At 38.6% G+C, this 23,231-nt stretch overlaps 1 protein-coding gene and 1 pseudogene across 2 annotated transcripts in view; both read right to left on the bottom strand.

Annotated features, from left to right (window-relative positions):
* Window positions 1-1,510: 1,510 nt before the first annotated feature.
* Window positions 1,511-4,576, bottom strand: LOC132016054 (S-phase kinase-associated protein 1-like; annotated as a pseudogene).
* Window positions 4,493-23,231, bottom strand: part of EPDR1 (ependymin related 1) — a 57,387-nt gene continuing 38,648 nt past the window's right edge. Inside the window, exon 4 of one of the 2 annotated variants that reach the window (XM_059397076.1) lies at window positions 4,493-4,582. In XM_059397076.1, coding sequence (XP_059253059.1) covers window position 4,582 — 1 coding nt within the window. In that variant the 3' untranslated portion in view covers window positions 4,493-4,581. Of the gene's footprint in view, window positions 4,586-23,231 lie in introns of both variants that reach the window. The other variant, XM_059397074.1, reaches the window with a different exon arrangement.

Below are 23,231 nucleotides of genomic sequence, written 5' to 3'. Positions count from 1 at the left end.
ACAGTAGTGTTTTTTTTCTAAAAACTAAATCTGGATTTATACTTTTCTTTTCTAAGAAAATGGAGATAGTAGTAGAGTGACTCTAAGAACAGAAAAATCAATCTTAGAGTTTCTCCCAAAATTCTGTATTAAAGAATAAAGAATAGAATAAAGATAGAAAATTAGAGAGAAAAATGAATGAATGCATACATATATACATACATACATACATACATACATACATAAATCAAGTTGGTGGAAATGCATGGGCTTCCAAGTGAGTAACATTAATTCTTTACATGTTTTATAGGAACTTTAATAACATACATGTGCAAAGCTATATGTTTATAATTACTATTTTTTACTTATTACATAAAATTGTTTATTTCAAAAAGTTTAGAAAATAGTTATCAAAAATGTGAATCAAAACAGAAACAAACACTGTAAACATTTTTTATATAATGTTTTTGAATCTTCTAGCCAGAAAAATTAGACAAGAAAAAATAAATAAATAAAAGGCATCCTAATCATAAAGGAAGAACTAAAATTGTCTCTGTTTGCAGATGACATGATCTTATATATATAAAATCTTAGATTTGACCAAAACAACTGTTAGAACTAATAACAGTAAATTCAGTAAAGTTGTAGGATTCAAAATCAATGCATATAAATCAGATGCATTTCTATACACTATCAGTGAAATATCTCATTAAGAAATAAGAAAGCAATCTCATTCACAATATTATCAAAAAAATAAAATACTTAGGAATAAATTTAACCAAGGAGATGAAAGATCTGTATACTAAAAACTATAAGACTTAGTAGAAATTGAAGAAGAATGGGAAGATATACCACATTCATGGATCAGAAGAATTAATATTGTAAATATACACAAACTATTCGAAGACATCTAGGCTCAATGCAATTCTTACCAAATTCCCAGTGTCATTTTTCCACAGAAAAAGGAAAAAAACAACCTTGAAATGTTTATGGAACTCCAAATCATCTTGAGAAGGAAGAACCAAGCTGAAATCATCACAATTTTAGATTTTAAACTGTATTATAAAGCATATTATTTTGGCATTAGAGTAATCAAAACTGTTTGGTATGGATATAGAAACAGGCACATAGATTGATGAAACAGAATAGATAACCCAGATATAAACCCATACATGTATGGCCAATTGAATTACAGCCAAGAGGTCATGAATATACCATAGGGAAAGGATAGCCTCTTCAATAAAGTGTTGAAAAAACTGGATATTCACATGCAAGAAAATGAAATTAGTTATCTTATACCACTCACAAAAAAATAACTTCAAATGAAGCTAATGAATTTGAAAACTATATAGTTCCTAGAAGAAAACAAGGAAAAACTCTGACATTGGTCTTGGCAATGATTTTTGGATATGATATCAACTGCACAGCAACAAAGCAAAAATAGAAAGTAGGACTATATCAAATTAAAACGTTCCGTACAACAAGGAAACCAATAACAAAACAGAAAGACAACTTATAGAACAGGAGAAAATACTTGCAAACCATGTATCTGACAAGATTTTAATATCCAAAATATATAAGGAATTCATACAACTCATACAACTTAGCAGTATAAGAATAATAATAATAATCCAGTTAAAAATTAAAAGTGAGCAAGAGTTCTGAATAGATAGCTTTCCAAAGAAGACATACAAATTGCCAACAAGTACATAAAAAGATGCTCAACGTAACTCATCATCAGGTAAATGTAAATCAAAACTATAATGATGTATCATCTCACATCTTTAGAATGGCAATTTATCAAAAAGACAAGAGATAACAAATGTAGTGAAGATAAACTAGGGAACCCTTTTGCATTGCTATGAGAATGTAAATTAGTAGAGCCACTATAGAAAGGTTCTTCAAAAAATTAAAAATAGAACTACATATGATCTCACATTCCCACTTTTGGGTATATATCTGAAGGAAATGAAATCTTTTTGTCAAACAGAAGCTGTACTCCCATGTTTATTGCAGCATTCTTCATAATAGCCAAGAGATGAAAGCAACCTAAATGTACCTCAATAAATGAATGGATAAAGAAGATGTAAACACACACACACACACAGGAATATTATTTGGCCATAAAATATAAAAAAAAAATTCTGCCATTTGTGACAAGGATGAACTTTGAGGGATCATGGTCACATAAAATAAGTCAGATGGAGAAAAATAAATACTATGTGATCTCACTTACACGTGGAATCTAAAAAAGCCAAACTCATAGAAAGAAGAGTTGCTTGGCAATTTTGAAGGCCTGGGATTAGAGGAAATGGGGATATTTTGGTCAAGGGGTGCAAAATTTCCAGTTATAAGATGAATAAGTTCTATGGATCTAATTTATAACATGGTGACTATAATTAACCATAGTGTGAAAGTTATTAAGAGTAGATCTTATATCTTCTCACTATATGCACACACAGAAAAGGTAACTGTGAAGTGATAGATGTGTTGACACCTTACTGTGGTAATAATTTCACAATATGTGTATATCAACTCATCATGTTGTACACATTGTTGTATGTCAATTATATCTCAGTAAATCTGAGAAGAGGGGAAAGAGAAGAAATGTGAACCAAATCAAAACAAAACAAAAATAACCCCCATACACATTTTGATTTATAATGTCCCATAATGTCCCAGATGTTTTCTACTTGTTCATATAAGTAAATATATTTAGATATATAATTATGAAAAATTGTACTCATTACTGTTTAATAACCTGCTTTGTTGATAAAATAATTTTCATGTATTTATTAATATAACAATTGGTATAACAATATATCTAATGAATTTTATAATATTGAACCATCTTTATAATTCAAAACATAAAGAGAAAAAATTTACTTAGTCATGGTATATTAGTATTTTAATTTGAACCTAGATTGATTTGCTAATATTTTACTTATAACTGAGATTAATTTGTGTATTTCTTTTTAAAATTCTTTTCCTTGAGGGTAGTTGACCCACAATATTACATTAGTTTCAGGTGTATAGCATAGTGATTTGAGAAATATACATAATTTTAGTTACCAACTGTCACCATAAAATGCGATTACAATATCATTGACTATGTTCCCTATTCTGCACCTTTTATTCCGTGACTATTTCCTTCCATAACTGGAAGCCTATATCTTCCACTCTCCTTCATCCATTTTGCCCATCCCTCCACCCCCCTGCCTCTGGCAGTCATCAGTTTGTTCTCTGTATTTATAGATCTGATTCTGCTTTATGTTTATTCATTTTTTTTCTGATTCCACATATGAGTGAAGTCATATGGTATTTGTCTCTCTCAGTATGACTTATTTCATCCCGTATAATACCCTCTAAATCCAGCCATGTTGTCACAAATGACACAATCTCATCATTTTTATAGCTGCATCATATTCCACTGTATATTTCTTTCTGTAAGATATTTGTCAGGTTTTAGTATCAGGACAATGCTAATGTTAAAAAATGTTAGGATAGTTTTTCCCTACTATTTTTCTACACTATACTATACATGTTTTTCTATATTCTATAACAGTGTTTTTCAAATGATTTGTGGTTAAAAGCCTTTATTTCCCCTAGTTTCTAATCCATCATGCACTTCTGCTTTTTTTTCCCAACTTGTTTTATTTACAATGCCAACTTTTAAAAGATCATTAAACTAAAGTTAACTAGACAATAAACCAGGCAGAAATCACTTTACAAAGAGCATGAAAGCCCAAAATGCCACCTTCTATGGAGAACCCACAGTTCAGATTTATTTAGAGAAAAAAAAAAAAATACTTGATCATACTAGAAGAAACTCACCCATAAGTTTGGAATCTGTACTCAAACTATACATGCAAGGAGGACAATATTCTGCTTAACCAACTGATTTGCTGCTGCCATTTGTCTACTGTGTGTCTAATATTAACCATCATAAACAGAGCAGTGCAACCAGTATTTGGAACAATCCTTACAGTGTTAGTGTCAGGCATGACATTTCACGTCTCTTCACACCACTGGTTCTCTTTACACACCTGGACTTCCTCTTCTTCAGTAAAATCAATTTTGATATTGAAGCTCTTGCAGATCTCCTCAGATTTCCCCTTGAACATATTGACAACAGTCTTGCATGTAACATCAAGCAAACCTTTGATGTCTAAGTAGTTCGCAGCCAGAATAAGTTCAAAAAGTATTCCTTGGTCAACTTTCAGGAATTCTTGGTCCCGAACAGGGATATCATCTGTCCACTTTCTTTGTTCTCATCATCCGTGGGAGGAGGGGGATCATGCTTGTGGTGGGTACACCACTGAATGACCTTTTTTAATATTGCTGCCTTAACATTTGGTAGAGGAACTGGGTCATTATCTCCTTCATCATCCATTCCCAAATCTTCCAACATGGTCTTGATAGTCACAGACTGTTTGGCAATTTCAACGTCAACTCTAAATAACTCTCCATTGGAACACTGTAATTTAATTGAAGGCATGGTCCTCAGTCTCAGGTGGACTGCAGATTGGAGGCTGACAAGAACAGAGCGGCCTCTGTGATGAGGAGGAAGAAGGCAGAGAACAAGGCCACTACTCATGCACTTCTGCTTTTATTAAAACAAAATAAAAGGGAATTATTAGAAAAGTAAAATTAAAAAATCAAAATGCAAGTTAATTTATTCATTATTAGATTTAACAGACATAAAATTACTCTGTCAAATTACTATCAAAGATTCTGGACACTGATTCTCAATTGCTGTATTTATCATGAACCTGTAGCACAAAGCTCATGACTGCTCTCTGCCCATGGACCGCAGTTAGAATAGCCCCAATTGGATAAGGAAGATGTGGTCCATATACACTATGGAGTATTATGCCTCCTTCAGAAAGGATGAATATCCAACTTCTGTAGCAACATGGACGGGACTGGAAGAGATTATGCTGAGTGAAATAAGTCAAGCAGAGAGAGTCAATTATCATATGCTTTCACTTATTTGTGGAGCATAACAAATATCATGGAGGACAAGGGGTGTTAGAGAGGAGAAGGGAGTCTGGGGTAAATTGGAAGGGGAGGTGAATCACGAGAGACTATGGACTCTGAAAAACAATCTGAGGGGTTTGAAGTGGCGGGAGGGTGGGAGGTTGGGGTACCAGGTGGTGGGTATTATAGAGGGCACGGATTGCATGGAGCAATGGGTGTGGTGAAAAAATAATGAATACTGTTTTTCTGAAAATAAATAAATTAAAAAATTAAAAAAAAAAAAGAATAGCCCTGATTGAAGAAGAGCTCTAACATTTTTGATGATGTGCATTTATCAGCCAAAAAAAGAAAAATGGGATTAGACTATAACGGCAATACATGTATTTTTACTTATCTGTAATTTATATATATACTTGAAATTATTAATAATAATCTAGATGCTTAGATTTTAAATGTCCTGTATCCTGATGATCTCATCCTTTCATTAGTTAACACACAAGGTACAATGTACACTTGGAAATAAGATTTGTTGTCCATATGTTGTCCATACCATGTGTAGGCTCCTACTCACCAGTAACATTTTTTTTTTATCATTTAACATTATTTGGGCTGATATTTTCCATATCTGATTAGATCATTTTTTTTGGTCTTATAATACATTGGTGAAGTCTTATTATCTTCTTAGGAATGTTCTCCTCCATCTGTGGCTTCTACTCAGGAATATAATCATGCCACTTGTCAGCTTTGTAGGGATTCATTTACTGACATATATAATGTATATAATGTAACCACAACAATTGCAATGCAGTACGTAAGGGCATATGTGACAGTTAAGGGGGCCAGGTGGCACCCACATTTTTCTCCAAGGACCTTTCTCTGCTGAGCCATGTGTGTAATTTGGCAACCTGATCTACAAACTCAGAGAAGGTGCCAGGTCAATCAGGAAAACTAATACTATAAAATGTTTCTTGATTAGGGAAAAAAATGTATAGAAGTGGTAATTTTTTTTTCTTTATCCCATTGGATTTTTCACGCTTAGTTCATATGAAAGACCAAAACTTAAAATGGGTTTCTCAAAGGATAGCATGGGTCTCCAAGCACCTGTTTGTTTAAAATTCAGATTCCTGGGTCCTGTCCTGTAACTACTGCATCAAAGTTTCAAAGAGAAGATGAGGATGGGAAAACAGGATTCTATATGTTTACTAAACTCCCCAAATGATTCTTGCACCTAGACATTTGGAAAACCAATCCTTCAGAACATTTTTTTTTTAATTATAGGATTTATATAAGGTCCTTGAAGGCATCTCACATAAAACTTGGTATCTTTGTTTTAAGATAGTTTAGTACTTAGCATTTTGACGTCCTTTTCAATTTTTTTTCCTATGATTATTAGCCTATTCTAATTTGTGTTTCTTCTTGGGTCAATTTTGGGAAATTTCTTTTTCTACAATATCATACATTTTAGCTAGATTTAAAAACAATTATTTTAATAAAATTTTATTTTGAAAAAAATTAATTAATATATTTTTCTTTTCAGTACTTGCCTGATCCTGTATGTTCCTATATAGGGACGCAACCTGTCAGAGATACCCTTTTTTTTTTTTTTTAATGCTTCAGACTTTTTTTTCTTAACGCTTAAAGTTTTTTGTTCTTTTTTTTAAATTTTTTTAAATTTTTTTAATTTATTTATTTTCAGAAAAACAGTATTCATTATTTTTTCACCACACCCATTGCTCCATGCAATCCATGCCCTCTATAATACCCACCACCTGGTACCCCAACCTCCCACCGCCCTGCCAGTTCAAACCCCTCAGATTGTTTTTCAGAGTCCATAGTCTCTCGTGATTCACCTCCCCTTCCAATTTACCCCAACTCCCTTCTCCTCTCTAACACCCTTTAGTTTAAGGGAAATAAGAAGAGGGGAGTTTAAGGAGAGTTTTGTTTCAACATAAAGAAAAACAGTGAAATTTTTTTTCAAGATGATAGTTTCGAAAGCTCTTGATTTTTAAGGAACAAGCTTTTTAAGGGAATAATTTTTGAAAACCAAAACCACAAAGATTTAAAAGATTAAGTCATAAAATTAACTTATAAATAATAAATTAGGACTGCAGTTTCTCATGGAATAGATAGGAAAATTGAGACCCTGACAAAGATGGAGGTCATGTTGACCTTCTAAACAACCTGGAGAGATCACAGAGAGAAGATCAGAGATCATATTTAGAAGAACTCACTCTCTACTGGAAGAAAGACCATTATGGCCAATTCAAGAACAGGTAATAGAGCCAAGCCAATGCTGAAAGCCATCCATCATCATTCAACAGGGCACTGCATGTCATCCTGCCTGGGAGCATGGCTGATATGAAGGTCTTCCACTGAAAGCTGTTTGCACCTCACTCTCTGGCCTGTGTATCTCCTAATAGGAGTGTCACCCATTTATATCCTGTTTTACTCAGCCTATTTTAACTCTGCTGCATTTCTTTTTTTTAATAGTCTAGAACTTTCTAAGGCTCCTTAAAAAAATGTGGAAACCTGGACATCTGAATGAACTATGGTGGTATATGAGGAATCAGACCCTGAACTTGGGTGATACTGGGTAGGAAAAATAGCTCAAAAGTTTATTTCAAGCCAAGATGGGGGAACAACCCACTCCCATTACATTCGTATGAATATTAGTAGAACATGCTTAGGACAGGCTTCAACTTTCCTAATTTGGAGAATTATAACCACCTCTTTTTTTTTTTTAAGATTTTATTTATTTATTTGACAGAGATCACAAGCAGGCACAGAGAGAGGAGGAAGTAGGCTCCCTGGTGAGCAGAGAGCCTGATGCAGGACCCTGGAACCATGACCTGAGCCGAAGGCAGAGGCCTTAACCCACTGAGCCACACAGGCGCCACACAACCACCTCTTAACTGATGTCACTGAAACCATTCTATTCTCTCATCTTTTTTTTGCATGAGTTACACCACCATCTTCCAAAAAATCAAATGTGATGTTACTACTCTAGAAATTTATATCACCCTGCCATAACATACCAGAGAGGTCAAACTTTGTATTATTGACTGCACCATCTTTCAAAATCCATTCTCAGCCCAATTTTTCAGCATCATCATATGTCTTAGTCCATGATTAAACCTGTACTTAAGCATTCCAACCTGAACTTTTTCATATTTTTTTTAAAGATTTTATTTATTTATTTGACAGAGAGAGACACAGTGAGAGAGGGAACACAAGCAGGGGGAGTGGGAGAAGGAGAAGCAGGCCTCCCACTGAGCAGGGAGCCAAACACTGAGCAGGGAGCCAAACACTGATCCAGGGTCTCGATCTCTGGACCCTGGGATCATGACCTGAGCCGAAGGAAGACTCAACGACGGAGTCACCCAGGGGCCCCAGCTTTTTCATACTGTTGAATTTTTATTTACTGGTCCTTCCTCTTGGATTGTCATGAACTCTCTTCTCTGTAAGCTCCTTCTTCCCATCGCAACTTCAAATGTCATCTCAACCTTCGTCCACTGACATTATGAAAGTTATTTACTCTCTTTTCTGTATTCAGACTCATTTAAAAGCATCTTATCAGATTCCTCTATAATGATATACTTATGTTCCTATCTCTACTGGATGGAGGACACCCTGAGAATGTTAAGTTCCACTTGCTCATCCTTCCATCTCTGGCTCCGAACACAGAGGAGGCTCTCTGTTAATGTCTGTTCAATGTTTTAGTCCACAATGAGTGACACAGCTGGCTAGTAAAGCTAAAATGCCCTTTGCATGCATAACAGTCTACATTCACTTTTTTTGTTCTGGTCCAGCTGTTTTTTGGACTTAGAAGTTCATTTTATTTATTCATTGTACATCATTTCTTTAGATTTGGCCAATCATTCCACTCTGACACAATGGTTTTATTTTATCTCTTTTAAAAATTTCAAGTCTATTATCCAAGGAATATTCTGCCCCTTCCAGCTACATCATCAGCAACATTTATTATCGTGCCATCAATTTCTTCATCCAAGTGATAAATAACAATTCTGGACAGGACCTTTCACATAACATTTATCTTATCCTCCCTAGGATTATAGTTATTTTCTTCTCTTGTTTTGTGAACTGGAATGTGAACTCCTCAAGACACACATTGTGGCTCACTCACATTTTTATAATCCCTTAACTTTATTGAGATTAATAATGCTATGAAATGTCCTAATGTCCCCTGATGGTAGTAGTAGGAAGCTGGTTCTGTAATCAGATGACATAGAATGAGATCATAGCTCTCCACTTGGGGACAGACTTGTGCAAGTTTCTAAAACCCTCCCACCCATATTGATAATATGTTTTCATATACAGTGTGGATAATATTAGTATCTATATCACAGAATTGTTTTGAAAGACTAAAACAGATAATATATGTAAAATGCTTGATGCTATCCTTAAGACATGGTAAATACTTAATATTTATTAGGGACTATTATTATAGGTATTAGTTGAATAAAATAAAAACAGGAAATATCAATGTCATTAAATATGCTAATATGTTCATCAGTGTTTTCTATTGATGTTACAACAAAGTGCCACAGTCTGGGTGGCTTAATCAACAGAAAGTTCATTCTTTTACAATTCTAGAGGCTAGATGTCCAAAATCAAGGTGTCAGCAGATTGGTTTCATCCTGAGTCCTCTCTCCTTAGCTTATAGATGGCCACCTTCTTGCTGTCTTCACGTGGTCTTCCTTCTGTGTGTCTGTGTGCTAATCTCCTCTTCTTCTAAGGACACCAGTCATATTATGGATTTAGGGCCCACTTCAATGAACTTATTTAACCTTAATTACTTAATTACTTATTGAAAGACCTGTCTTGAAATACAGTCATATCCATAGGTACTGGGAGTTCGGACTTCAACATGTGAATTTTAAAGGGGCATCACAATTAGCACTAGACATCACACACCTTATAAGTCATATCTAAGCAGCTTTGGCAGACTGTATAACCATTAACTACTCACTTACCCTTCTTTCAATAGCACATATCCCTACCCTTTGCAATTTGATGGGAAGCTACAAGAAGAGGGCTAAGCATTCATGCTCCACCGCCATTGGCTCAGCCATGTGAGTGTGGTAGATGAGTGTGTGGGACATACCCCACTCTCAAGCAGAAGTTTGAAGAGCTACTGATTGTTCTCACCACTTTCTTGCTCCTTTCCATCTGCCACAAGGGTAATTTGTCCCAGATAAGGACTGCTCTTTCAGCCTAAGACTGACAATCAGAGCTGTCAAAATGATGTGTAAATGCAGAAGACAAGTAATTTTTTTTGTCCAAATCCTGGAATTTAAGGATTGTTTATTACTTCACAAAATGTACCTAGTGTGATAACCAACAACAGTGACTGAAAAAAAAAAAAGCAAATGCATATATATGCTTATTACTTTTTCTTGCAAAAGGCTCAGAAACCCCAGTGTACCAGCTATGAGGCCATTCTGATAAAGCTAAACTGCAAAAAGAGAGCAGAGCATCAACAATTTCATAAAGACCCAGGACCCTTTGGAGAAACTACTTTTCCCCTTTATATGGAAGGGCACGTTGGCCTCCCTCACACTTCAGTCTTCTCTCTTGGATAAAAAGAAACTGACTCCTGTTGCATTTGCAGCCCTCACTCTCCTTGTCCCAGAAGAGAAATCCTTTTCTGTTCTTAGAGAATTATAGTGGATGTTGAAAATTAAAACTGTCTGCCCTCACTTGGCAAAGACAAGGACTCCTTAAACCAGTGTAACTTCACCCAAACCAGTATCAGTTCTCCCAAAACACATGCTAGGTTCACGATGTAATTCAATAACCATCCTTCAACATCCTGCTATTTCCCAGTTACTAGGCAAAGGGAACTATTGAGCAAGACCCTAAGGAGTCCACAGGATTGGGGCTGCTGGAGAAGGAGAAGAGGGACATTTAAGGCAGATGACAGACTTTTAACAACAACATAAATTATATTCCAGGAAGATGTGCATTTGAGGATGGTTGTAGCAAAAGGTGCAGGAATGACTGCAAATGGTACTGAAAACATGGCTGAGAGCCATCCTGATGGCCAGTGCTGGTGGTTGGTCCTAAGCCCGAGCACAACTCAAAGCACAACAGGCAAAATGTTCAATGTTATGGAACACAAATTTATGTATTCATATCTGATTTTTTAAAATATGTCTCTTTAATAAATATGTCATATCACATAGCATTTAAAGACACAAGCTTTTTATGCAGATGGCCAGGCTTCATACCATGGCTCTGCCATGAGTATACCCTCATGAACTTGAGTACACGAATTTACCTGGGTAAGCCTCAGGTCCTCACCTGCATAACAGAATGTGATAACAGTAGTACTCCTTCTAGAATGATGATCATCTTAATATAATGATGACTGTAGACTTTTGGCACGATATCTGAGTCAATGTAAAAGCTCCAGAAATAGTACTTGCTGCTGAAATTATTGCTGCAACATTATTCGGAAATGAAAATTTAGTAATTTGCTTCTGTGAGACTCAGCCCTTGGTTTCAGACATCCTAATACTGCTTCATATCTGTCCTAACATGTGTGTAAGACAAAGCCTAAGAGAGAGCCCCACACATGACACATGATAGTCAGAGACAGATGTGGCTTGAGTGGAGAGGGGCTCAGCTCAAACAGGGTTCTGCTCAAACGTTTCCAAAGCAGTCATGGGCCTCATTTTGACTGTGATGCCAGACACTACTCCAGGGCGGGGAACCAGAAAGCACCTAGCAATAGCCCTTCAGGAAGCTACCCATGGAAATCATTCCTCTAGATCCCTGTCAAGGCTTCAGGGCAGCTTGAACAAAAATCTGCTTCTGTATTAGAAGGTCACATTTTCTCCCTGAGAATGTTACTTTCCTTTTCTTAACTGAATCACTGGCCTCATTACTTTGGGGCTTATGAACTGAAGTTTCTGCCTTCCTTGAATCAAACCCTGTGGTTAGATCGTGGCTCTTTTGTACTTATGCTGATTGGTAGTTCTGAAGAAAGGAAGGGGCAAAGGAGGAAAAGAAAATGATGAGGATAAAACCACCAGTTGGCTTTTTCCTCCTTAAAAAACTTTCTAGTTCAGTTTTAGATAAAACAGTATTTGATCAATGGGTCTTTAAAACAATATTACTACACGGTGAGAACTTTGAGGGAGCGTTGTCATGGCAACGGGAAGTAGCGACATCCAGAATCATTTTTCCCCTTTCCCACAAAAAGTAAAAAACATATGTGCACCGGCCTTGAATGGACAGCAAATATTGATTTTTGTTTCTAGGCGCTCCTTCATACTTTTTCCCTGAGATTTTAACCAGAAAAGCTGCTTCTGTTATTAATCAAATGATCTGAGTAAGATATACCGAGCTGCTTTATGATACAATATTTCGTCTTGAATACAATAGCTGTTTTTCATTACTGAGGGATTGAATGTTCTCCTTAAATGTCACATTTTTATCTGGTGATACTGATTATTTTACATAATGTGGTATTTTTTTAAGATTTTATTTATTTATTTATTTATTTAGAGAGAGAGGGTGCGAGCAGGAGGAGGGACAGAGGGAGAGGGAGGGAGAGAACCTCAAGCAGACTCTGTTCTGGGTGTGGAGCCTGGAATGGGACTTGATCTCATGACCTGAGGTCATAACCTGAGCTGAAATCAAGAGTCACATGTTCAACCAACTGAGCCACCCAGATGCCTCAGGAATAACATTTTCATCAAAAGAATTACTCAGATCAACTCTTTGTCTCTCTCTCAACTGTGTCCCCTATTTCCTTCTCTCTTTCTGTCTTTCTCACATCCATTTGTTTATTCAATCATTCAATCTACATTTATTAGCACTTGAAGGAGCTAAAGAGTTAAAGAAAGGGATGGACTTGGAAATAATCATAATTCAGAAAGCCCCTCAGTCATAATGATCCCAATTCTTAGAATACTCAAGGGAAAAAAATTTTAAGAAACTTCAACACTGAAAGACATAAACCAGGTGAGTGACTGAAGTCACATGTAATTCTATTAAAGCTTCCTTAATTACTTAGATTGACCACAATAAAACATCCATTGATTTTCCTCCTTCCAGTCTCCAAGTTCATGACTCTCTCCGACCGGGTTCCACTGAATTTCCAGAGACACAGAGTGGCTTGAATGTTGATGTGGAGAATTTAAAAAACAAAAAACAAAAAACAAAACTTGATAACTGCTAGATTTGGTTTTGCTTTGTCAGGCAAAGGAATTCGTAAACTCCCCTGCACAAATTTTAAGGTCCAGGATGACAGCTAGGGCATTTTCTTCCAAAGATTTTATTTATTTATTTGACAGAGAGATCACAAGTAGGCAGAGAGGCAGACAGAGAGAGGGGGAAGCATGTTCCCTGCTGAGCAAAGAGCCCGATGCCGGCTCGATCCCAGGACCCTGGGATCATGACCTGAGCCGAAGGCAGAGGCTTTAACCCACTGAGCCACCCAGGCACCCTAGGGCATTTTGTTTTTCGTCCCCAAAGCCCAGAAGATGTTAGACTTCTGTGCAGGGAGCATCCGGGAGTTGGCCAGGGGCATCCCCCGGCTGTGCGTTTGTTCCCACACTGCTCCTTGCCATGAGGCTTGGAAGAAGATATGGAGTAACTTCAATATGCTCCTTGGGAAGAGAGGAGACGTGAGTGCTCTGACCAGAGTATCTCTCTTTTTTAAAAAAAAGGCGAAAACACCTGCAGAGCAGGGATAAAGAGCGTTGCCGTTGGATCGAGTTCCGTTTACACCCACACGGGTATGCGACTCCTCTAGTAACCAGAGTGGCTCTGTGTTTACATTCTGTCAAAGACAACTATCGTCTTAGTGGCTGGGCCTTAGGGAAACAGCTGCCTTAATTTAGCAAAATACCTTAACAGGCCACTTGGGATAGCAGCTGAGATAGTCCCTGAGAGCACTGGTTAGGAGAAAAAGGAAGTAAATTAAGAGAAAGCTCAACCACTCTCAATTAGAAGAGGACAGGGTTCCAGGAAGGGGGTGAGGAGAAACGGAAGGAGAGACAGTGGTAGAAGGAGAGGGCCAAGCATCGCGGGGCAGTTTCCAAGAGACGCTTGGTTTTCATCTTCAATCTTAGGCTCTCTATATTCCTTCTATCTGCCTAAAATTGCAGTAAAGAGCTTGAATAATTTTTGGAAATGAGGGGACAATAGCCAAACTACGGAAAGAACCTAGATGTCCATCAACAGATGAATGGATAAAGAAGATGTGGTACACACACACACACACACACACAATGGAATACTATGCAGCCATCAAAAGAAATGAAATCTTGCCATTTGTGATGACATGGATGGAATTAGAGGGTATCATGCTTAGCAAAATAAGTCAATCGGAGAAAGACAACTATCATATGATCTCCCTGATATGAGGAAGTGGAGATGCAACGTGGGGGATTTGGGGGGTAGGAAAAGAATAAATGAAAGAAGACCGGATCAGGAGAGAGACAAATCATAAGAGACTCTTAACCTCATAAAACAAACTGAGGTTTGCTGGGGGGAGGGGGGTTGGGAAAAGGGGGTGGAGTTATGGACATTGGGGAAGGTATGTGCTATGGTGAGTGCTGTGAAGTGTGTAAACCTGGCGATTCACGGACCTGTACCCCTGGGGATAAAAATACATTATATGTTTATAAAAAAATTTAAAATTAATTTTTAAAAAGAAGTTATAATAAATAAATGTTTAAAAATGGCCATTTTAGGTTATGTCAGTCTTCTAAGGGCTCAGCAAGGCTGACCAGTCACAGGGCTCAGCCTAGAAGGGACAGAGGAGGGTCTATGGTTTAGAAAAGTAATTCTATATTACAAAAGGGGAGAATAGATCCAGGGAGGCCTGTGGCAAAGCTCCTGCAATGCACAAGGCAGAGGTATGGGAAGCAAAGGAGGGTGACTGGGAGGGTGGCAAAGAAGGCCAGTGCCAAATGTCCTACAGATGGAGTAGAACATTTCTCCCAAAGTGTCCTAATCCCAGGAACGTTTTGAATCTATTGCACTCCATGACAGAGGAAGTAAGGTTGTTAACCAGATGACCTTGAGATGGGGGATCCTCCTGGGTTATCTGGGCAAGTCCAGTGTGACCACAAGTACCCTTGGGGATGCAGAAGAACAAGAGTCAGAGAAATGCCATGTAAGAAGGACTCCATCTGCCACTGCTGGTTTTGAAGATGGCGGAAGGGGCCATGAGTCAGCAAAAGCACTGAGAGTTCTCCAAACTGGAAGAGGCAAGGACACAGACTGACCCTTAGAGCTTCTGGAAGGAGCAGAGACTTGAGGACAGAGGGCAGAAAATAAATTTGTGTTACCACCAAAAGAAAAAGAAAAAAAAGAAAAGAAATGAGGGGAAAAGGTTGGATCCATGTCTCAATCAGTGCCAAAACATGGGTAAGAAGGAGCAACCCCAAGTGAGAGGCAGAGAATAGTTCAGCAGCATCTGCAAGTCGTGGCTGGAGGTGACTACAAGAATGGAATCCTTCCGGGAATTCACAATGCACGGGGAATGGAGGCAAAATGCTGAGCATGGAAGGGAAAAAAAAAAAAAAAAAACCCAGAGACACATACACTGGGATTACCCAACATAGGAACTCACTGCTGGGGAGTGAATGTTGATGGGGGTTTGTAAAAATCCTTTTGGAGTTCCAAAGAATAGAATGACTGAGTTGAGTAAAAAGGATTCACCCTTTATACTGGCAAGTAAGCATGTACCCAATGTATTCCTCTAATGATGTCTAAAGCAGATAGCTTTTGCTAGATGAACTTCCCTTCAAATTCCTTAACATTCTTGCTATGGGACAGGTACAGTTTATTTAAGGAGGCTACTGTTAGAAGAGCCTCAGGCCCTTCGAAGATCTTCCCTTTGTGGTTCTCTGTAAGCTCTTTCCTGCCTTTAAGGGATTCAGCACTGAAGCATGTGGAGTATCAGCCCAGACAGATAATATGAGAATTATGCCTTCAGGTAGGACCTAAATAAGTCTAAGATGGCCAGAGAGCAGCCTAGGAAGCAAATCCTTAATTAGTACTAGGCTACAGCCAGTAAAAAACAAGCCCAAGGGTCAAAAATTATGAACTGAGCCAAATCAGGAGGAAAAACTTGACCGGAAATCAAGAGGGACTGCACAAAGTGGGACAGATTCCAGAGATGGGACAGAGGTGATTGTCTCCATTAAACCGCCGGGTCCCTAGCTTGCCGGTACTTGCTGTCAGCCATGTGGTTTGTGTTTGTGGTTGAATTGGTTCAACTTAAATGTATAGGTTCAGGACAAAGTGTCTTGAGGAAAGAGCCCAGAGAACCCGATGGTGTGGCTGAATCCTCAGGGGAGTGACAGAAACCAGTATGACTCAGCCTTCTTGCTAATCCACCAAATCCATGACCTAGGCTTTGTGGTACAGTTGAAAGTACATCAACTATAAAAGAAAGAAACATGATTGATTCCCAACTCAACTGACAGGTTATTTGTTCTTTATTTCAAGAGACCCATTTTATAGTTCTGAGTCTGTAATACATTAAGATAAGAAATACCTACCTTTCTAGACTGTTTGTGAGGATCAAAGAAAGTGTATGTGTGGAAGGGGATTGTGCAATGCTCAGTAAATACTAGTTTGAATCTTTTCCTGACTCCCTGCTTTCTTCCGTCCCTCTCTCCCTTTCTTCCCGTATTCCTCCTGTTTCCTTCCAGAGTAGGCATCCTAGGAGCATCACTCCCTGAGCAGCAGATCCAGCAAGACTTCCTATCAGTCTTAGCTTCTAGTACTCACGTATACCTTGCCACAGTGACCTTCAAGTGCATCAGTCTGCTGGCTTCCTCCCACACCAGCTCAGTGAGGGTGATGCTCCATGCCCACATGGACGTAAGCAGAGGGTGATTGTAACCCTGAGTCAGGGTCCCTCAGGAAAGATGAGCAGTAACCTCAGCAAACTCAAAGCATGTGTTTCATATGCCAGGAGAGAGCACAAGGGAAAACCTACCATCAACTCTTTCCACTGAGACTGGAGAGGCCTGAGAGCACCGCACTGGTCACTGTTCAAGCCTCCCTAAAGGTAACTCATAGTCCTTTGCCCTGTGACAAATCCGTGTTAATAGTCCAAATGATGTGGATTTGGTAGCATCCTCAAAAAATAAGTGAGCATATATAGTTCTCAAACAGACCATATTGATATCCATGTGACCAAAATTGTGCAATATTTCTTTTGTAAGCAGTTGGGAAGGGCAACTTCCGTTTAGGGAAATGTTTTGAAAGCACCTGCAGAAGAGGGTAGTGGAAAGCATTCAACAGGAGATCACTCAGGGAGAGAGTGGAAAGCAACATCTCAGGAGCAGGCAGGGAAAAATGACACTGAAAGGCTAACCAAAGGAATAGGAATGTACCAGAATAGACTAGTATCTTTAAAGAAACAAGGCTAAAAGTTTCAAGAAATTACAAGTCATAGGGGGCTAAGAGTACAATTTAACATACAGGTTGAGTAAGATGAAGAAGCCTTTCTACGGTTTCCTCCTTCTCCCAGGATAAGTTCCCAGACTCCTCACGATGCCCAAGTGCCTATTAGTCTCATCTCACACTATTGCTTCATTTTCCTAGCTCCATCTCTCTGTTCCAGCCTTTTCAGGCTTTAATTCCTCTAATGTACCTTGTACACGGGGCCTTTGTACATGCTGTTCCTCTGCCTGGAATACTCTTCCTCTGCCTGGAATACTTTTCCTCTAAAGTGCACTTTCCCTGGTCTTTCCAATTCAGATAATGCACCATTTCCTCCATGAAGCCTTCCCTACCCATCCAGGCCAAGCCAAATTCCTTAATTATATGCTATAATAAAATCATATTTCTTTGTATCTTAAGCTAATCTCAATTTATAATCATACATTCATTTGTGTTATTTGGTAAAATTATTTCACCCACTGGATTATAAACTTTTTGAGTGTGAGACTCAAAGAAGGAATTCTTAGTACAGCCATCAGCATTCCAACCAAACAGCAGTTGTTGCCAATCATAATCAAGTCTGGTGGGGAAAGAGACTTCATATATAATCTCTGCCATTAATGTATGCCTAAGTAACCCCATCCAAATCGTCATGATGTTTATCCACAATTTAGTACTAAGATACACCCTGGCACATGTCAAGCCTATTTATAGGTTATACTTATACGTTTATGTGGTGGTTAGGTTGATACAAAATAAGCCTTGAAGCAGATTTTCTAGCCACTAGTTCTTAATCTCTAAAGGGCTGTGGACTTAAGAACCCAGTTGAAACTGCGGATATTGCTAAATATTGAATTGTGCCTCCTCCAAAAAGATATATTGGAGTTCTAATCCCCAGGGCCTGTGAATGTGATTGTATTTGGAAATAGGGCCTTTGCAGATGATCAAGTTTAAGCTGAGGCCATTATGCTGGGCCCTAATCTAAAATAACTCATGTCCATATATAAAGGGGAAATCTGGACCCAGAGGCACATATGGAGGGAAACAATGTGAAGACACAGCAACAGCACCATCTATAAGTTCTAGAGACACCAGAATCTGGGAGAGAGGCTTGGAAGAGTTTCTCCCTCACAGGCCTCAGTGAGAACCAATCCTGCCAACACCTTGATTTGGTACTTCTCACCCCCAGAACTATGAGGCAATAAATTTCTGTTGTTTAATTCACCAGGTTTGTGGTACTCAGGAAACTGATGCAGCTCCCTGTCTTACACAACTCTGCATGAAGTTTCACGGGGTTCACAGACCCAGAAAAAGCCCAGGTTAATCATTCCCGCACACACGCTATAACATTCCCGCTCCCAGGCCCACTGGGATAAGGACAAAGAAAGAAGACAGCGTGAAATATGGGCATCCGGGACTGTTTGTTACATGCTTGGCCTTAGCCGGGCACTTGGCATCTGTTTCTCCATTGAATCCTCATAACCCCTTGGTGAAGTAGACGTTAGTGTCTTCATTGCGGACAGGAGGAAATCAAGACCCCCAGAGACTGAACATTAGGCAGGAATTCACACATCTAGAGAGTGGCTGTGCTGGGAATATGGCCCGAGTTTGTTTTACCCTGAAACCAATGCTTTTTCCATCCTTACCCTGCCTCTGAGTGCGAGTGATATGTGAGATCCAAAGCACATGATGTGTGGTTTCCGGGGTTATGAGGTTACAGAGACCAGGGTTATACATGTGTCAGTGGCTTCGAGGGAAACAGGAGAAAGCTTTAAAAAAAAAAAAAAAAAAGGAAAGAAAGTCCAATGCTTTCCTTTCATTCTTTGCCATTACAACTTCTTTTGAACTAAGGATTTTGGTATCGAAGGATTTTTGCTCTTGCTAGGCAAAGATAGAGACAACAAAGAATTAATTAAGTCATACTGATGATAATTACCAATAGGAATTTTGGGATTTTTAGAGATGGGACAGTAGTATCCATGAGACAGCAGATCAAGTCAATCTCTCATTCATCAAAGATCTTATTGATCACCCACTCAATATCTGTCTCCATGCTCTGTGGACAAATTCTGACCACATCGAGCCTTAAATCTAGATGCAGGCACTAAGTGACATCAGTCAATACAATAAAGTAAAATGTGTTTTAAGCAAAAATGAGTATACTACATAGCAAATAGTGGTGGTAAATACCCACCTCTAGTCAGGTAGAAAAGTAGATCAAAGTTTACCCCAAATTCTGAGTAGTGATTACCCTCACATAAGAGAGAAAGGTGGTTCCAGGCAGAAGAAACACATGCAAATGTCCTGAGGCAACAGAAAATATAATACATTTGAAGACCCAAACACAATTCATCACATCCTGAGTGTGGAATGGAAAGGGCAAAAAAGTAAAGCCTGAAGGGGTATTTAGGAGCTAGATCCTGAAGTTTCCTGACAGTGGCTGTGTGACAGAGATGTCTCTGGTTTCCTCCAGAAACCAGGAACTGTGGGAAGCCATGACAGATGGGCAACAGAAGAGAGAATACTGGAGAGAGGGCTACCGGCTGTGGGAATCTAGCAAGTCGGTTAATCGGAGTGGAGTCTCAGTTGCTTCAACACAAGAGATAATAAGGCCCATTGTGGACAATAAATGACTGCTTCCATGAAACCCTCAGAATAGTGCCCCACACAGCATCAGCTCTTACAACAGTAGTACAGGCCAGACTGGGTGGAGGCCTGTGTTACAGGCAGACTCACTATTCCAAACCTGATGCTTTTTTTTCACCTGTCTCCAAGGCGCTGCTCCTCAGGGGCAAGTGCAGCCATGCTGTGGGGCCCACAGCCCCCCCTCGATCAGACATAAGTTTCCAACAGGTATGTCCTATTGGTCAGAGAGCGAGCCCTTTCCTTCTACCACGCTCACAGACAAGGTCTGGCCCAAGGGCAGGCTGTCCGCAAGCAACATGTCAGGGAGGGGCACCTGGCAGAGGCTAGGGAATGAGGCCTTCAGTGGTGAGCTGCGAGCCAGTGGCCCAGGAAAGCCCATGCCTCCCACGTCGGCTGGGAGCTCACCACGTCTTATCTTGTCTGGGACTGTGGGATGGTGGAGACTCGCTGCTTGAACGCACCTGAATCTTTATGTCATAATTCTTCTTTATTTGCAGCTTTTAAAAAAGCTTAAATGGTTTTTTATTTTGTTTCATTGAGGCCTGTGGGAGGTAATACTTAAAATTATTATCCTTGCCATAGAAAAAGTCTGGAAAATTCAGTTTGGGTGCAAGCTTCCCTCTTGTCTTCTTCAGGTGTAATCTTAGAGACTTAGTCAAAATATGTGTGGTTAAGAGTGACAGCTCTTCCAAACGTCACGGAAGTGCAGTGCCGTGGGCCTGAGAGTTAAGGTCACATGTATGATATTATCATCTCTAGCACAGGCCTCTGAGGACGGGAATAGAAGCCAGAGATGTATGGGGACCAGAGATAGCAGATTCTCCTTGTTCTGAAGATTTCTTTTCATAAAAAACAGAATCTCATGTGTGCTGAGAACCCGCTGTGCTCATGGAACTGTTAGAGTCGTTTGCCCATGCATTACCTTTTACTCTGTTAAACCAGTCAAATAATTAGTAGCATTCTCATTTTCATTTTCATTCATAGAATGAATGAAATTCATTTATTCATAGAATTTCATTTTCATTTCATGGAAAATGTGGCCCCGAGAGGTCTATAGATTGGAACAGAATTTCACATGGGTAGTTTGACTTAGAAGTGTAGATGTTCCCCATCCATCGTTGTAGTCCAAACTGATTGCTTTAGGCCTGAAGGTCTACATGGTAGTGAGATCCTGACCTCTACGAACCCCAGCTGCATCACTTCCTAGCTCTGTGGCCTTGAACTAGCCCCTTGTTCCTGCTGTGCTTCCAATTCCTTAACTATAAAATAGTTAATAAGAATATCCATCTTATAAGACTGTTATGAGTTAAATGAATTATTCCTTGTAAAATACTTAGGACAGTGTCTAGTGATTAGTAAGTGCTATAAACAAGTTAGCCATTACTATTATTATAACCAGAAAGAGTAGCAAAGTCTCAGCTTCATCAGGGCAAAAGAAGGTACTGTCCAAGTTCTCTGGGGTGAAAGTAAATACATCAACATAAATAAATACATTTTTTTAAAAAGACAACATTCAATACCCAACCACAAAATTTCATTCCAAGAAATCATCTTCCCTTAAAAAAAAAGAAAAGAAAACCTCCAAGGCAGATATATGAGAACTGTTGGTTTTTAAAAAATTGTTTTCCAGTAAAAGCTAATTCTATTATTTATGTCTCTCACACCCCCTCCCATTTCCCCGCAACTTCATTAAGGACAGGGATGAACTGAATAATGCCATCTCTGTCCCATGATTATCTACCATTATTATTGGCATCCTGAAGTAAAGCACACCCAGAGAATTTTAAAGGAGTTTTACAGTCATTAAAATCTTCAACCTCAAAGTTTATTCAGCTTATCCTCAGCTACAACTGGAATAATGGAAAGATGGGGGTTCAGCGACATTCCTTGATGTGGCAAAGCACTAAATCCTAAATTGTAGCTGTGGTTATGGGCCCAGAACTTTCTACAGGCTCTTTCTTCACAGAGTTTGCTGTTTTATGATTTTAGTTCAATAAGCAAATCTATATTGATCTTTTACTTTTCTAAAGAACTACAGAGAATTTAAGAAAAATTTAAAACAGGGATTGTACTTGAGGAAAATGAAGTCAACAGGGAGTCCATGAACTGGGCTCACGTTAAAAGTAGCAAGTACCTGGGTGGCTCAATTGGCCAAGTGTCCAGCTCTTGGTTTTGGCTCAGGTGGTGATCTTGGGGTCATGAGACCATGGAGCCCATGTCGGGCTCCATTCTCAGAGAGGCATCTCCTTGAGAGTCTCTCCCTCTCCTTCTTTCCGTCCCCCTCCCCTACCACTCCCATTTGTTCTCTTTCTTTCTCTCTCTCTCTCAAATAAACAGTAGTAAGTAACTATCAGAGTCTGCCTGAGGGATTAGGATGAAAATATTTGGTATTACCAAAATGTCCCTCATAATTTCTTTTTTTTAATTGAGATATAATTGACATATAACATTGTATTCATTTCAGGCATACAACTTTATGATTACAAAGTGGTCACCACAATAAGTCTAGTTAACGTCCATTGACATACATAGTAACAAATTTTTTTCTTGTTAGGAGAACTTCTGAAATTTACTGTTAACAACTTTAAAATATAAAACAGGGTGTTATTAACTATAGTCACCATGCCGTATTATATCCATGACTTATTTACTTTATAATTGGCAGCTTATACCTTCCAACCCCTCTACACATTTCACCCCTCCAGGCCCCACCTCTGAAAACCATAAATCTTTTCTCTGTATGAGTTAAGAGGTATTAGGTGGGGGGATTCCACATATGGGTGAGATTATATGGTATTTGTCTTTCACTAGCTGACTTATTTCACTTATTTCACTTAGCTCAAGGTTCACCCATGTGAAAATTGTCATTCTCACAAATGACAAGAGTTTCTTCTTTTTTATGGCTGAATAATATTCTGTTGTACCACATCTTTATCCACTCATGCATAGATGGACACTTAAGTTGCTTCTATATCTTAGCTAGTGTAACCAGTGCTGTGATGAACATGGGAGTGCATGTATCTTTTCAAATTAGTATTTTCTTTCCTTTGGATAATAACCAAAAAGTAGAATTGCTGGTAATATGGTAATTCTGTGATTAATTTTTTGAGGAACCTCCATACCATTTCCTTCCTTCCTTTCTTTCTTTCTTTCTTTCTTTCTTTCTTTCTTTCTTTCTTTCTTTCTTT

The sequence above is a fragment of the Mustela nigripes genome, chromosome 4 (assembly GCF_022355385.1).
Source record: "Mustela nigripes isolate SB6536 chromosome 4, MUSNIG.SB6536, whole genome shotgun sequence".
In the NCBI taxonomy this organism is placed as follows: Eukaryota; Metazoa; Chordata; class Mammalia; order Carnivora; family Mustelidae; genus Mustela; species Mustela nigripes.
This window is presented reverse-complemented; position numbering and strand designations above follow the sequence as displayed.